Source organism: Andrographis paniculata, unplaced genomic scaffold (genome assembly GCF_009805555.1).
Source record: "Andrographis paniculata isolate CXL003 unplaced genomic scaffold, ASM980555v1 Contig69END, whole genome shotgun sequence".
Taxonomy (NCBI): Eukaryota; Viridiplantae; Streptophyta; class Magnoliopsida; order Lamiales; family Acanthaceae; genus Andrographis; species Andrographis paniculata.
The window spans coordinates 535,643-552,131 of record NW_026137605.1 but is presented as its reverse complement, the minus strand read 5'-3'; the positions used below and the strand labels follow the sequence as shown (position 1 = coordinate 552,131).

The 16,489-nt window shown below is 33.5% G+C and overlaps 4 protein-coding genes and 1 pseudogene across 7 annotated transcripts; 1 reads left to right on the top strand and 4 right to left on the bottom strand.

Moving 5' to 3' along the window:
• Positions 1-733: 733 nt before the first annotated feature.
• On the bottom strand, positions 734-2,763 carry LOC127263335 (stress-response A/B barrel domain-containing protein UP3). Of its 2 annotated transcripts, none has more exons than XM_051292311.1 (2): positions 1,888-2,763; positions 734-1,042 (listed from the first exon to the last, which is right to left on the bottom strand). In XM_051292311.1, exon 1 carries the CDS (start codon positions 2,718-2,720, stop codon positions 1,929-1,931), a length of 792 nt encoding a protein of 263 aa, XP_051148268.1. In that variant the 5' UTR covers positions 2,721-2,763; the 3' UTR covers positions 734-1,042; positions 1,888-1,928. The 2 variants fall into 2 exon arrangements, with proteins under 2 accessions (XP_051148268.1, XP_051148269.1); XM_051292312.1 differs by having other exon boundaries at positions 734-1,014.
• A 776-nt stretch (positions 2,764-3,539) lies between these two features.
• On the top strand, positions 3,540-6,209 carry LOC127263575 (40S ribosomal protein S3-2-like; annotated as a pseudogene).
• Positions 5,682-6,250, bottom strand: LOC127264160 (uncharacterized). Its single transcript, XM_051293587.1, has one exon. The coding sequence runs from the start codon at positions 6,170-6,172 to the stop codon at positions 5,795-5,797; it is 378 nt and encodes a 125-aa protein (XP_051149544.1). The 5' UTR covers positions 6,173-6,250; the 3' UTR covers positions 5,682-5,794.
• Positions 6,251-7,836: 1,586 nt separating this feature from the next.
• LOC127263860 (protein BIG GRAIN 1-like A) lies at positions 7,837-8,832 on the bottom strand. Its single transcript, XM_051293130.1, has one exon. The coding sequence runs from the start codon at positions 8,768-8,770 to the stop codon at positions 8,003-8,005; it is 768 nt and encodes a 255-aa protein (XP_051149087.1). The 5' UTR covers positions 8,771-8,832; the 3' UTR covers positions 7,837-8,002.
• Positions 8,833-10,799: 1,967 nt separating this feature from the next.
• Positions 10,800-15,781, bottom strand: LOC127263401 (protein Brevis radix-like 4). 3 transcript variants are annotated; one of them, XM_051292409.1, is made up of 6 exons: positions 15,433-15,781; positions 15,139-15,348; positions 14,616-15,010; positions 11,429-11,950; positions 11,211-11,326; positions 10,800-11,051 (listed from the first exon to the last, which is right to left on the bottom strand). In XM_051292409.1, the coding sequence occupies exons 2-5, from the start codon at positions 15,271-15,273 to the stop codon at positions 11,248-11,250; spliced, it is 1,131 nt and encodes a 376-aa protein (XP_051148366.1). In that variant the 5' UTR covers positions 15,274-15,348; positions 15,433-15,781; the 3' UTR covers positions 10,800-11,051; positions 11,211-11,247. The 3 variants fall into 3 exon arrangements, with proteins under 3 accessions (XP_051148366.1, XP_051148364.1, XP_051148363.1); XM_051292407.1 differs by having other exon boundaries at positions 10,800-11,047; XM_051292406.1 differs by lacking the exon at positions 10,800-11,051 and having other exon boundaries at positions 11,062-11,326.
• Positions 15,782-16,489: the final 708 nt, after the last annotated feature.

Below are 16,489 nucleotides of genomic sequence, written 5' to 3'. Positions count from 1 at the left end.
TCTTCTACTGTATTTCGAGATATTTTTTTCCTTTATTTATAATTATTATTTTTATGTTTAAATTTTTGTATCGAGAGTATTAGACAATAATATTTTTTTTTATACAAATATTTGAATTTTTACTATTAATACAAAAATTTAAAATATCAAATGTCTTAAAATACGCTCCTTTTCTCGATAAATTATATGGATTTACTTGCTTAAATAGGTTAAAGGTGTGTTTTTTTTTTTTTTTTTAAACAATACCCAACAAATTCCTCATAAATATTAATAATTTGTTCATTATTTTTATATTATTTATACAATTTTATTATTCACATAAAAATAATTTCCTTCAAATCAAAATACAAAACAAATAAACTCTAAGAAATAATAATACTACTACTGATTTAATATTCCTAAACGGTGTTTCATTTGTAGACAAATTTAGAATGATATAATTAGTAATTAATTAAGAATGTATTAATTAAAATTATTATAGTATAATAAAAATAATAGATAACTCATTAGTCTAATTGAAATTTTTAAAAACATTAATAAATTTTTAATATCTGATTAAAGTGTGTAATTCAAGTGACATAATACTCCCTTTGTCCTACAATGTTCATCTAAAATTATTTTTGTGTTGTCATATACTCCTTATGTCCCAATCAAAATATCATTTTTGCTTGTCCCACTACAAACATTCATTTATATTGTATAAAAATATTTCATGTCCTAAAAAATAATGAGCTATTAATAACAAAAATTAAATTTTAAATTCAGTCCTGTAATTGCCGGCCATACGCTAACAAGAGCAAAAAAACCAACTTACCAAAAACTACCAACTTACCAAAAACTACACTAACATTCATAAATTAACACTTCAACAAGCATCAACAGCCACAGCATACTATGCTGAGTATTCTCAGATTACTGCTGAATACAAATCATCAATGCACTTCAAAATACAAAACACCATTTATTCACCCCTTAGTGTTACCAATTTTGCCGCAACTTCTTCGGCACTGTCGTCTGGAAAAGAAAGAAAGAAACATATATCCTGAACAGACAGATTATAAGAACAGACAGTTGAGAAGAATTTAGCGACAAGAAATACTAAATAACAATGACAGTAGATGTAATGCATATCAACGATCGATGATTCCACTAATAGAAAGAAATGTAGGTTGTGTGACATTAAATATCTCCTCAGAAAGATTGCCGATGACAATGCAGAAGCTAGGAAGAAAACCCGATTTTGCTAACTTGATCAATTTCGTTCATACGATGAATTCCTTTGTTGCTATTCATGCTAGAGCTAACATGTGTATAATAATGTGCCAAGCTCCTATACACCTATAAACAGTTAAATTTTTCTTAAGGAAGTCTTGTTGCATCGAACGCTTTTCTACGATCTATAGAATTACTCGGAGATTTGAATAAACCCTTTTCGATTACTAACAAGCCAATCAATGCTAACACCATTTGTGAGCAATTCCTTAATTTGCCAGACAGCAGCAAACAATGAGCAATTCGTCGGAAAAAAAAAAAAAAAAAAAGAGTTTCATGTATGTTCATTATTCCTAATATAACCGACAGGGCGAATCATCATTCACCATTCCAAAATGCACTAAATCAATCATGTTTACATTCGATTTCTTGTAGACACCCACCAAGCTAAACCAGTTTCATGTATGTTCATTATTCCTATTATAATCGAAAGGCCAATCATCATTCACCAATCCAAAATGCACTAAATCAATCATGTTTACGTTCGATTTCTTGCAGATACCCAATCTAAGCATCCTAAGTTACTGTTATGCACACTTTGCTTATTAAGAAACATAGATTAGATGCAAGAATCAAGAATCAAGAAATTCAAAAGGCAAATTCAGATAATCTTACCATCTGAACCATAATCTGCATCTGCTTTGATTGCAGCACGCCTAACTTCCAGAAGTTTGAACTGATGAATCTACAGAGTAATCCAGCACCACTACACTGTCCAGATATTCCCTAACCTTATCCTTCTGCTCGTTGGCGAGCTCTGACTGCAATTCTAACTCCTCCAGTTCCTTTGTACCATTGAAAACTGCAATTGACCCGATCGAGAAACCCTTACACCTCTCAGGCGAAAAATTCTCCCCAACTGTCAGTTGCTCAATCGAAGGAAACTTATCCTTAATTCCTCGCAAAACCCCCAATACATCCCCTTTCTCGTTCTCCCCTGTACCTTCCTTCAGCTTCAAAACCGTCAATCTCAACGCCGAGCCAGGGGGAACAGTCACCGGGCCGGGGAAGTTATCGGCAACCCAATCGATGGCCATGACATCAGCAGGCAACTTTGGGTAGGTCGTTTTGACGCTAACGTGGTCAGGGTGATCGACGTACGCAGTCAAATCGGATTTGGATCTGTATCGAGCGTGGAGCATGTGAGTGAAGGTGAGGGAGCTGGAGCGGCATCGTGAAACCGGTCCGGCGGAGAGGTAGAGGACTGAGTCTAGGGATTTCAGGGCGTTGAGCTTGGCGAACATGGTGTCGACGGCAGACGGATCCGCGTCTGCCGTGAATTTGAAGAGCACGAAGTGCTCGATGATTTGGTTGGGGCTGGAATTGGAGTCGGAAGACGACATTCTGATCGAAGAAGATGATCGGAGAGGAAATCGAGAAGTTGAAGTGACGGCTTCCGGCGGAGAACAGCGGCGGAGAAGAGGAAAGTTCGTTGAAAGCACGTGCATACTTGGGCTTGTATTAATGGTACGGTAGTTGAAAGCACGTGAATAATAGAATAATACTGTGACTTTATTTACTTGTATTATATTATTATTAAAAATACTTTTTTTAAAAAAAAATAAATAATAAATTGTCATAAAAAAATAGGTTTATTTATATTATATTTTTATTTTTCTTTTTATTATAAAAAAATATAAAAAAGTAAAAAATATGTATATGTTACATTAAATATTAGAAATAATCAAATAAATGAATATATTTTTGGAAAAGAAAGTGATATTATCTATTTTTATTTTTTTTCCATCCCTAATTTTGTACTTTTTTTTTTGGTACGAAAGTAATAAACAATACTACTAATTATTATTTTTTTCTTCAATCTTTTGTGTATAATTTTTTTATTATAAAAAAAAAGATAAATAAAGTGGAATCACTTAAATAGAAATAATAGACAAAAAAAAAATAAAAAAATGAAATCAAGATAATAATATTTTATTTTTCATAATAAAATATCCATTTTTTTTAAATAATTGTACTGTCTACTTTTTAAATTACAAATAATTTTCCAATTTACAATATATTACACAAATGGTTTATATTATATAATACTAATAGTGTTAATATAATACTAATATTTCTTAAACTCCATACAAAAAAACAAAAAAACAAATGGATATATAAATATTGTATAGAATCATTTAAAAGTTGTACGAGATTCTTATATTTTTAAAAAATATAATTCTTTAAAAATGATTGTGAGCAAGTTTTTAAAACATAAGAAAATTTCATATAATATGTAATGTTTACTTTCCAAACCTTACAATTAATTTTGCAAAATATTTTTACGATCCGTTGAATTGTACTGCAACCTGGAGATCAACCTCGGCTCTGGAATACAAACCCTGGACGGATTTAGGGTTCATTTGAACCAAATAAGCAAAAAGCGAAAGGTTGGTTCCATGATCCGAGCATTTGTTTTTGTAGATTCATAGCACATTAATTTGAGGATTGATTTTGCTACTGGCTAACCGAATGGATTGCAGTTTGTGGCCGATGGTGTTCTATGCGGAGTTGAACGAGGTTCTGACTCGTGAGCTAGCGGGGGACGGGTACTCTGGGGTCGAGATCAGGGTTACTCCTATGAGAACTGAGATCATCATCCGTGCTACGCTCACTCAGAACGTTCTCGGTTGATATTCGATGCTACTCTTTTTCCATTATCATACGTTAAGAGCATCCATTTGTTCGTAAAAAAGTTCCACCACGTCATCTACTTTCGCAGAAACTTGTAATATTTTTTAGTTCTTTCTGTCTTACATTTGATGTTCGATACTACACTATTTCGATTACCATACGTAAAAATTGATGAATACTCCTTCAAAAAAAAAAAAAAAAAAAAACAAAACAAAAAAAAAAACAAAACAAAACAAAAAAAAAACTCCGCGTTGTTATTTGGCGAAATCTAGCAATAATTTTTAGTTCATTGCATTCAACATTTGATAGCCAAAAAATTTGTTGATTTTCATTTGTCTGGTTTGATTGTGATAGGTGAGAAGGGGAGGCGGATTAGAGAGCTACCTTCGGTTGTGCAGAAGAGGTTTTAGGTTTCCAGAGAGCACCGTCGAGTCGAATCGTATGCTGAGAAAGTTAACAACGGGTGGCTTTGTGCCATTGCTCAAGCCGAATCCCTCAAATACAAACTCCCCGGCGGCCTTGCTGTCAGAAGGTAACGACTTTACTTCCCACCTTGCTTGAAATTTCTCATCTTGTAACTTCACATTTTAACATGGTGATTGTGTTCATTTGAAATTTTTGTTATCTTCTTTTTGTTAGGTTCTTTAGATTTAAAGCTAAGATTAAATGAAATTGAAATTTCTTATTGAAGTTGTATCTTGAAATGATAATTGATGATACTCTAAAATGCAATGAAATTGGGTTTTTGTTATATGATGTTCAATATGATTGATGGAAGTATTCGAACATTTTTAGATTGTACAAGTAATTGAGTTTGTGTGCCTTGCTATTTAGTTCATTGGCATTTTGTGACTCGAATGCTTCCTATTAAGTCATCCATAAAGCAATATTGGTGCTTTAATATCAATGTTTGTGTCGGAGGATGACCAGATTGATATTCTTCCACTATTCAGTTCCATGAATCTTACTACTACTTGAGTTCATGTTATTTTCATGTGGAAGTTATATGATTTATTATTATTACTATTGTTTTAATTCTCTCTTCAAAAATGTTATTTGATGTGGTAATCTCTAATGTACTTGCATTCTTTCATATAGTTCTAATTCAGTTAAGAAAGTATCGGTTATGCTTTACGTTTGAAGGATTTTGTGGGAATAATTCTTATAATTTTTTTCCTCCAAACGCATCAAATCAAATACTTATTTTATGCAATTATTCAAATTCATAAGTTTTATTATTCAAATTTAAATCCAAAATCCAAACCCTCAAACGGACACACCCCAGGTAATCTTTTGGGTGAAAGTTCGACTCGTAATTATGTTAGAAGAAGAAAAAGATGGCTACTAAGCAAGTTTGGTGAGTTTGCAATTTGTTCTAGTAATTTGACCATATGTTGCAATACTTGCCGGAATCCTAGCGCAGTTATTTTCGTTCTACATCTAACAAATATAAATCATGTTTTCTCTCGGGGCATGTCATAGAGTTTTGAGGTCCGTCGTGGAGAGTTGAGCCAAGGAATGCGACGTAAAGATCACAAATTCGCGCAATCAGATTCAAATCACAAAGAATTTATGCATCAATGGTTACATTTGTATTCGAATTCAGTTCGGTTCAGCTGTTCAATTTGGTTTTTATGGCCACCATCGCTTGTCACAATTTACCAACTGAAGTTGTTGAAGTATAGATTACCATTAAAACTACATTTAGCTTATTCGAACTAATGTAGCTACATTTATTGAATCTTTAGAAAGTTTTCATCCATGAAATTGACAAATGCAGAGGAAATTGGATTTGATTTACTGCCATAAATAGGAACACAGAAAATACACTGATATATTTTAGGGCACACACAAAAGACAGGATAATATATATATATATATATATTGTTCAAGTTCTCTTGACAGGATCGAAATTGGCGACGGCGACGACGACGCCGGTGATGAGCGCGAAGACGACACCGCCGGCGACAATGCTGAGCAAGAAGTTCTTGAGCGACGGCGACACGGCGGCCTCCGCCGCGTCGGGGATGATCATCGACGCCGTGAGCGCAGCCGCCGTCAGTCCAGTGACGGCCTTGTCTTTGAGCGAAGAAGGCGCCGCCGCCCTGACCTGGAATTTTCCGGCTGCAGCCCTCGGCGGCGGAGACAGCGGCAGCGCCCTCAACGGCAATGGCTTGAAGAATGCGTCCCGGGCGGCGGCGCCGGAGGAGGAGGAGGAGGCGCGGGGCAGCGGCAGAGCCATGGAGATTGCGGAGGTGGAAGCCATTGGAGGAGGGTAAGGGAAGGTATGTGTTCTGGTCTAGTCTCAGATCAAAATTGAAGGAAGTTAATTTGTATTAGAATAAGAAGGGATTGGATTTTTAGATTTAGGGTTTGGGAAAGAGAGGTGGAAAATGGAGGGTGAGATCGCAGGCTATCACACGTGGCACCTTCCTCATTTGCTTCTGTAGGATAACCTTATCTATTCTGTTCTCCTTCATATCAAATGTATTTGCCCTTTCTTGTAGCCGCTCCCGGGACCCAAGCTCCTGGGCCTTTGGTATTGTTGCACCCTGTGCTGCTGAATGTTCGGGCCCATTTAGCCAGAAATTTTGGGAGAGTTTTGTGAAGAAAGAAATAAATATTGGTATTTGATTTGATACTTGAGGTGATGTGTCAAAATATATATTTCGATATAATACTTTTTAAAAATTAAATAATGTTAAATAAATAAAAATTAATTATGAAAAAGAGAGCTTTAAAAATATTTTATTTATATTAATAATATTACTATTATCTATACAAAAAATATTTTATTTATATTAATAATATTACTATTATGCGATAAAAATACTATTCTCTCCCTTCCATAACAAAGTATTCATTTTTTCATTTTAGTCCATACTATATACATAACATTACAAATATTCTTACAACTTACAATTATATTTCTAAAATTATGTGCAAAAAGCAAATGAATATCTAGGGACGAAGGAGTATTTTATTCATATAGTCTCTCATGGAATTTAGATAGTGTAAATTACTTTTTTATATTGAAAATTAAAATTTTAAAATATGTATTTAAATATTATTAATATTATATATAAGTAAAATATATACAATATAGATATGAGAATATTTTTTGTGTAAAAAATTATAAATTTAATTAAATTAATTTATATTTATTAAATGTATTTAAAATTGATAAATTTATATATATATATATATATAAAAATCATCTTTTGTAAGACGGATAAAAAAAATATATGAAGTAATCTGACGGAGAGAGTACCAAATAAAATATTGTTCTACCTTACATTGGAACTTTACAATAAAAAATAGAATCATATTTTCTTCGATCCAAAGCAACAATAACAATGTATTCAATCATGTTGCTTTGTGTAACCTATCTTCTTTGCTACAATTCTCATCTTCTTGTAACATATTTCCACAAAATTATTTTACGTTTAGGTAATATTAGTTTATAGCTTCAAAGAATTCTAAAAATAAGTAAAAGTAGAATTTTCTATAATAAGTAATAAATATTTAATTTGACTTTTAAACTGTCATATAATAATATCAAAATTTCTAAATATGTATATAAACATAATCCTACTTTTTTAAAAAAAAGTGATTTTTACCGGGATAACATTAAACATTGTTAATATTCGTAATATATTGTCAAGAAATTATGAACTTTCACAAAATTACTTTAGAAGATTAAGGGTGTGTTTGTTTGGGGGTTTGGATTTTGGATTGGGATTTGAATAGTAAAAATTTTGAATTTAAATAGTTGTATGATGTGATATAAATAGGGTTTGATGTGATGTTTTGAATGTAAAATTTATTTTTAGTATAATATAAAAAATAAAAAATATGTGTTTGATTTGATGTTTTTTGAGGAAAAAAATTGGATGAATAGTGAAAATCCTCCAAAATCCTTCAAACAAATACACCCTAAAAAATAAGTGTTGAATATAATATCATATATAAATCATAGTACAATTCAAGAACATCAATAGAAACACCATAGTGTTGATGAAAGAAATCAACTACAACATCAATAGCTGTTTTTTATAGCTAAAACTTCACATAAATCTATTTTTTTTCGATAATTTCACTTCAACATCCGTTGATACATCGGGGAATCCTCTCCGTACGCTCCAACACCAAAATGCCCGATGTTGCCGAGCTCAAAAAGATCGGAGGAGCTCGAACAACTCACATCATCCACGCCACTCTCTGACCAACTGAGCTTCTCTACACTCTTGCTTTCATCATCGTAAATTTGAAGATCATCGATGTTCGCCTTTATAAACCGGCTACCGATACCTGACCACACATCTCCGCCACTATGAATTTTCTCATCGACCGTGCAAAATTTAACGCTTCTCTTCGATTTTCTACTCGTTTTAGTCGAATGGTTCTTGATCAAGCAAGATCCCCTTGCGATCGTCGTCGTGGTCGTATCCTTCATAGATCTGGATTTCTTGATCGACCCCCATCCTCGCATGCCGTCGTTCTTTCCCGCATTTCTCGGATTGAATATACCGTACAAGAAGCGCGCTATCTTGCCACACGGCGAGACAGGCTGTTTCTTCTCGTCCCCGACGGCCTCATTCGGCGGCATCGAGATCGACGAGGAAGAGCGTAATACGGGCAATCGCCTCTCGCCGTAACTTTCCATCCATGTCTCCACCATGATGGCGCGGCGAAGGTTGTGGATGTCGATTTCAGCGTCGTTTCGCCTTCGAGGAGCGAAATCTTGCTCGTTTTCGTCGATGGAGCTGCAGATGGCCTCGAGGAGGGACGAGGAGAATGTCGATGGCAGCGTCGACATCGACGAGACAGCGTTACAGTAGCGGTGTCTGTCCCGGAGAACCATATGAGCTCCACTTAATGTGTGTCCGAAAAGGAACAATTGATGGGTGTAGATGTAGTAGAAGAGGGTCAGTACGTATTTATTTTGGCAATGCGAAGGAGAGGAGACATCATGGATGTCGGGTTTCTTCCGTCTCCTCAAAAAGTCGTTATTTTGTCGAGTTTTGTCGTTTGATTTCTGGGCTAAAATTCAGATGAATAATACTAACTCCGTCCCAAAAGTATACTCTTATTGTTGGGTACGAAATTTAACAAAATATTGATTTATATTAGTAGTCGGTAAAAATTAAGAATAATTGATTTTTTTGCCATACTGTGAGTATATTAGTATAAAAAATAGTGACAATTAGTGTAATAATAATGAAAAATAGGGATAGTTTTACGGTGACATGGTTATTTATGGAAATGAAACTATTGTTTTGGAACGGACAAAAATAATAAACAATAATATTGTATTGGGATAGAGGGAGTATTAAATATAATAATTTAAAATTATGTGATATGATGAGAATGAGAAGTGTATATGAATTTTTTTATTGGATGATGAATGAGAATGATAAATGTATATTTATTTTTTTATTGAGTGATGTGATAAGATAAAATATGATATATGAACTAAATACATATGATTATTTTTTATTTTAAAAATATTGTAAGATATTTGAAAAAAAAAAAAAAATGAAAGTATTATAGAATATTTGGGATGGATGGAATATTATCTATTGCGAATATTTTCAAATTGGACACATATACGAGGTTTGTTCTTTTATCTTTCAAATCAAAGTTACGGTCACATATTCATCTTACACCACCGTAGCATCTTTTACGGGATGGCCATGTTGATTAATCAACATATAAATCATTATTATAATAATTGTGGTCAATAGATATTAATTTTTTTTACATTTTATATATTACAGCAATAACGTGTAATCGAGTTTATGTTTGTTTTAGGATTTTAATATTTTATTTAAATTTCAAAAAAATAATATAAATTAAATAGTAAAAAAATTATAATAAATTTGAAACTCAGACCAATCAAAGGATGGACAGGAAGACCCTATGTATTTATTTTGGAGCAATGAGTGTGTATCAAGTTGAGAAACAAGACATAAATGGTGAAAGGGGCATCAGACAGTACATGAATTCATGTCTGATTTCAATTGGGTCTATGATTTATCGTAAAGCAAAATAAATAAATATTAAAAACCATAATACTCCTCCGTTCCGTTCGAAGAATGACGTTTGTTTTTTTGCAAGTAAATTTTTAAATATAGTATTATATTGAATTGTAATAAAAAAAAAGACAAAAATAATTTTATTAGTACGGTGTAATAGAAAAGTAACGACAATTACTTAAATTAGAAAATAGTAACCTTATTTTGGGACGAACGAAAATGAAAAATGATAATTTTTCAATTGGACTGAAGAAATAGAACTTAAAAATTGTAAAAAACCAAAATAAATAAACAAATAAAATATTTTTATTAATATATAAATATTCATTATAATATTTTAAATTCAAATATAATTTTAAAAATAAAAAATAAAAATGTAATATGTAATATCTAGCACTGGTTCAGGCTGTGATTGAGCTGCAGCAGTAATGACCTCAGCTCGGATCGTCCTTTTGAACACAAAAATAAACATGTATTTATGATTGTATTGTGTTCTACATAATTAAGGTATTTTTGACCGTATAAACACCGTTGTGTTCTACGTAATTCGAATCAGATACATCTTGCTTCCCTTGTTGCCACATTAATATATTCGGTTGAAATTTCAACCAGACAAAAAATATGATTTATGTTTTGTATAGGCTAATTGCGATAATTATATTTTTTAATTTTATATCTAAATTATCAAATAAATATTTGATTCAAAATTTGAATGCAATGTCCAACTTTCAAGAATAAATAATCTCTAAGGACGTCTTCACTAGTTGAAAGATGTAAACACTACATTCTGTAAAACATATTATACTAGACCGAACTCTATGTGACAAACAAAATCTAAAAACGTCGAAAATTCTGGAGTTCACAAATCCGGTACTAGCTATAAAAGTATGTGATTGTGCTTTGAAGCCGTTATACATGTAATAGTATATAATTCATATGTTTTTAGAAAAAAGACACACTGCACGAATAAAATAAAACCAACTTTAATTTAAGTAATAACTCACGTAACAAAACAAGGTTACAATATGAAACCACTTATATATAATCTTCCGAGAAAACCCAAAATTGCTCACTTACAAATTCTCTTGTGCCTTCCCCTCGCCCTTCCTCCCCCCCCAAAAAAAAAAAAATCGAAAAAAAAGATATTAATAATAAACATATATATCATCATACTTCGTATAACAAATTATGAACTTGCTAATTCTTAAAGGCCAAAAAGAATCAACAAGAACAAAAACATATATATATATAGGGTAAAAGCTTTACCTCATCAATATAATGTTCGAAAAATGGTTCGAAACCATCACAGGTATTGTTTATGTACTCTTGCTCTGTTCTCCTCCCACCATACTCTAGCATGCATTTCCCCGAACTTTTCTCGGCTGAAATTTCGATCAAAAATTCAAATTTTAGCGCGCATCGAAGCTAAGTAGGCAGTAAACAAAAGGGTTAAAAAAAGCGCCGCGTAATTGAGAAGATGTCACCTGAACCGGACACGTTTAAGTTCCCTTCTGCCTTCAGGCAAGGCCCTGATAGTGATATAGACGCCGGGCTCGTCTTGCTCGACCCATTCGGTTTCCAAGTCACTAGCATTGCTGATCGATATGTCGCCGGCGTCTCGGGAGGAGCTTGTCCTCATGGAAGCATCCATGGAGGACGTTTCGGTTTTGGCAGTGCCGCTAATGCTCGAGAGCTTGGGGGTGGAGGCGACGCCGCAGGAATGCATGGAGTGATGGTCTAATGAGTCCAATGAGGAGTAGGTGGTGGTGGTTGGGCCTTTTCCGGGGCGATGCAGAGTGTGCGGTGGTGGTTCCCGGCTTAGGGGTGGTGTCACGGGGCTGTGCTCGGCTGAGTCCATTTTCGAGCTGCTTGCATCCTCGGATTTTGGTGTTGAGGGAAGAGGGACCGCCTGGCGGCTCAGCCTCTGCACGTTGTAGAGCTCCATTACCTTTTCGGAGTTCTCCGCCCACCACCGTTGGGCTTGCCATTTGTTGAACATTTCTCGGCTGTGGAAATTAAAATAGTTGTTGTTAGTATGCTAAATCAATATATTCATTATGAATATAAGACGCAGTATATTGAAAATAAATAGACAATATATAATTTATATTAATATAATATAAATATAATACGACAGCGTAAGGAATCCTCGGTCCAAATGTTATTGTATACACAAAGTATAAAGTAAATGTATACAAATCATGTAGTGAATAGACAATAATTCACACAATACATATAACAATTGATCTAAGTACATATCATATCACGTGTTATACCAGCATAAACAATAAATAAACAAATGCTAGTGATATACACAAACATGTTTTTAACAACAATTATGTGTCAACCGAGACTAATCATCGTGGAGTCCCAATTAAAAATGATAACAATGTTTGATAAGAAATTAAAGTGTAACATACTGAAAAAACATAAAAAATGAAAATGATAGGTACAAAAAGCCTATCTAATTTAAGCACAATAATTTCTCGAAAAGGAGTACATTTTGAATTGGATTAATGGAGTTGGAGAATGATAATTGCTAAACAGGACATTCCATTTCCAGGTCATTACTTCATTGCAAAAGATTTCAACTAACAAAAGCATAATTCTTAATCATGCTTGAAGGAACTGTTGTCTATAATGGCGAGCCACTAAGTTGGACCTACACAGGGTTGTTTGATTATTAAGTGCAGCATAATATTATAAGGGGGACTAGAAATCAAAGATGGGGCCACAATGCATGTAAGTATGCTATTTAGCTTGCTTAGAGAGCATCCAATTTCACCTGCAAATAAATTTGTATGAATGCAAAAGAATGCCAGACAAGCAAGCATCAAGTAAACTGCATGATTACAATCTTTCATAGGAATGCAGAATGAGTCATAGTCCATTAAAAAGACATGAGAATTATAAATAACATAAATACAAAAATAAGAACAAATTTGCTTGGTGAAACTATTTTAAATCCAGTTCAATATTCATGATGGGTTCCTGATAGTTACATATTTTTGTAGTATTTTTCAGAAACTTTCACCTAGGGAACAAGAAAGTGAAAAGTAATACTACCATGTTTCTTATTGAGGAGCCAATTTAATTTGGGGTTCTCAAATAGTCACAGAGGAAATGTAACTTTCAGTAGAAGATTCAGTAAGAAGCAGCTCACTGCTCATAAGAAGACAAACTTATAGGCGTGGGTGAGGATTGAAAATGAAAGGCAAGTTTATTCCCGACAAGACAACAACAAATACAACAATTAGTAAAAGGTTTCCAACACTATGAAAACAGGCTCATCAGTTTTGACTTTTGGACTTTTATAAAGGAGGCCTCAGGTTCCTTTTTCTCATGCTATTTTCCCATCATGATCGAAATTATTATTGCCAACAAATGCTATATGGTTTTCCCATATATATATATATAAGGATCTGGCAAGTGTGAAAGGTGCTATCTGACTACAGAAAGGTGGGAGATCAAGTCTGGTGCATAAAACTACTTTTTGAGACAGTGTATGTTGGCAACTATCTTTTTGTATGGACCATGACAGACAGGGATCAATTTAGGGTGTGTTTGTTTGGGGGTTTGGATTTTGAGTTGGGATTTGAATAGTAAAAATTTTGAATTTGAATAGTTGTATGATGTGATATAAATAGGTGTTGATGTGATGTTTTGAATGTAAAATTGATTTTTAGTATAATATAAAAAATGAAAAATAGGCGTTTGATTTGATGTTTTTGAGGGGAAAAAATTGGATGAATAGTAGAAATCTTATTAAATCCCCCAAACAAACACACCATTATAGTATTTCTTTCTCATTAAATTGAAATTAATAAAAAAAATATGCATAACAATATGAAACTCTATTTGTTTCCGAAAGCAATGCATATAATTCTTTAAAAATTTTCAGAATTATGTGCAATGTTTTCTATACAGAAGAAAGCTTTGTGTAGTTTTCAAATTATAAGTAAATTATAAACAATTTTGCCTTGAATTAGTTATTGGTATGGCAAGCCAATGATATGATTTAAAGGGATTGATTGGAGAGATTGTTTGTAACTACTACATAACTGCATATGAAGTCCTAAAATGGTGTCAAAGAATACTGCTAGTCCAAGAACATATTCATTAGGCATGCATTCTCTCCTTTTCTGTAGGTCCTACAGCACTCCAAGCTAATTAATTAATCCTCCAAGGAGAGATAAAAGCTTATGCAAAATTTGTCAACACCTAGGAGCTTCTAATAATGACTATTTTCACCAGTTTACAGAACAATGATGCCAAATCATAGGCTTTCCACTCATTCTCCACTATTCTGCATTTGAATCTTTACTTGCATTTTTGGATTTAATTCTGAACTATGGATAAAAAGAATATGAAAGTTCTGCAGATTCATTGCTATACTAAGCCAGTGGTTCAAACTAAGGCGACCCCTTTACTTCTTGAAATGATTCTTTCTGTTAATGTGATTCTTTGAGGTATCTAATTTTCATTTATTGAATTCAAACACACAGAATACCCAGCAGTGTATTCCATAAACTTATGATTCGTCCTTCTAAGTTAGAAAATCAAATCATGAAGCTAAAGCTGGATGAAAATTCACATGTAAAATCCACGCAGAATATGAATTAACTCAGCAAATAGAAACCCCACAAAACGGTGAATGACCGAAATATGTACCTGAATCTGATCCGCTTAAGGTCATTGCCGCCACGTGGCAGGGACAAAAAGGTAATTAAGACACCGGGTTCGACCTGAGCTACCCACTCCTTTGGCTCGTTCTCTTCCACGAACACCACTGGGTCAACTCGCCGACCGCTCGCCGACGCCGGTGTACCCTCCCCACTGGAAATCCCCTTCAGCCTCGCCTCCAACTCCCTCCTACCTGCAGTGGAGCTCGAGTTTGAGCTTGAACTCCCCGTCCGCCTGTACGACCACCGGAATTTGTCCAATGACGCCGAATCCGCCTCACCGTTTCCGAAACCGCCAATCTTCCGTTGTTGAGCTTCAGGCTGAGTCGCGCATGGCGCGCAGTGGCGGTACGCGCCTGATGCTTTCAATGCCATATCCTTGATCTAGGAATTCCCCCACACAGCAGATTCAAAATTCTATGAAACGAATCCCAAATTCGGCTACTATAATTGAAAAAAAAAATGTAGAAAATGGAAGTGAATGATCTGGTGCTTGAATTTGAGCTAATGACCTGAGAGGAGAGACTTTTGATGGCTTGCTTTGTCTGAGTGACATTTGAGTTCGATTTCTCCAAAGGAGGACGATCGTGATCATTGGAGGACGAGTCGTCACTCGACTGCTTCGAACGTGCTATGCATGTAAGCATTTTAGTTTCTGCAACAGCTTAACGCTCACACACAAATAGCTGAATCACAAAAAATTCAAAACTAGAGCAAAAATCCTGCAACATAAAAATCTATCAAAATCCAGATAAACACGAAACGAAACTGTAAAAATAACTTCAAAGCATATCTAATTTCATTACCTCGATTGGAACCGAACGATAGAGCACTGGTAATACAACTTTCAATGCCGCTCTTTACACAATACCGCCATAACTAAAATCTGCTCAGATTAATCAACAATTGCGCAACAAATAACCCGAAGAACAGCAGATCCGCGCAATACTCACATACATGTATATCTTATTATTCACAAAAAAAACTGGTGAGCTAGGAAACTGCAGATGGTTGATTGATTAGCAGAAAATTGGAGGAAGGAATATGGAAAGCTTGGTGGAGAAGGAAGTAGGGTAGGCAGAAGATGTTAAAGGCAAAGGAGCGGAATTGAAAATGGTTTGCTGCTTTATGTAGGTTGTGAGGGAGGAGGCTTTCCTTCCTCCATTACTGAATTTATGAGATCTTGCCTCCCTTTGCTTTTTATACGTGCCCTTCTCTCTCTCTCTCTCTGCACCTCTCTTCCAAAATTAATTATTATTATATTTAATATTTAACACTATAATTACTTTGGTTTGCTTTTATTAAAAACTAAATTTAAATAATCTTTTAATATATAAAAATTTAAATAAAAATATTAAAAACGAAATAAGGAACGTAAATAAACAAACACGTCTTTGTAATAAAATATTTCTTTCTTTTAACTTATAAAAAGTACTATTTAATTCATTTTTTTAGAATTCGATGGCTGGTTGAAAAAAAATCTTACTCTCTTTCTCAAGGAAAACTAAGTAGGTTTAGTTGGATGAAAATTTAAAAATAGTAATATTGTAATGTTACAATATGAAATAGGTAAAAAATAAAGTAAAATATTATAAAAAAAATATTAGAAAATTGATTAAAAGAAATTATAATGAGATAAATAGAAAAAGTAATAGTAAATTTGTTAATATTTAACTTTATATATAAATTAATTGTTGATGTGTAATGATATATTTGCATTTTAATATTAATTTATAATTATATTTTTTATTTATTTTTTAGTCACGGAAACCAAAATAATAAAAATATTGACTGAGAGGGGTATTAGCTATCAACTCATAATAATAGTTGGGATTAAAAAAAAACACTTCTTTCCAATATAAA

Coding starts and splice junctions, on each gene's coding strand:
- LOC127263335 (XM_051292311.1), bottom strand. CDS start 2,720: ATGCACGTGCTTTCAACGAACTTTCCTCTTCTCCGCCGCTGTTCTCCG.
- LOC127264160 (XM_051293587.1), bottom strand. CDS start 6,172: ATGGCTTCCACCTCCGCAATCTCCATGGCTCTGCCGCTGCCCCGCGCC.
- LOC127263860 (XM_051293130.1), bottom strand. CDS start 8,770: ATGGTTCTCCGGGACAGACACCGCTACTGTAACGCTGTCTCGTCGATG.
- LOC127263401 (XM_051292409.1), bottom strand. CDS start 15,273: ATGCTTACATGCATAGCACGTTCGAAGCAGTCGAGTGACGACTCGTCC. Junction 11,951..14,615: donor CTTAAGCGGATCAGATTCAG/GTACATATTTCG, acceptor TAATTTCCACAG/CCGAGAAATGTTCAACAAAT. Junction 11,327..11,428: donor CTTAAACGTGTCCGGTTCAG/GTGACATCTTCT, acceptor TCGAAATTTCAG/CCGAGAAAAGTTCGGGGAAA.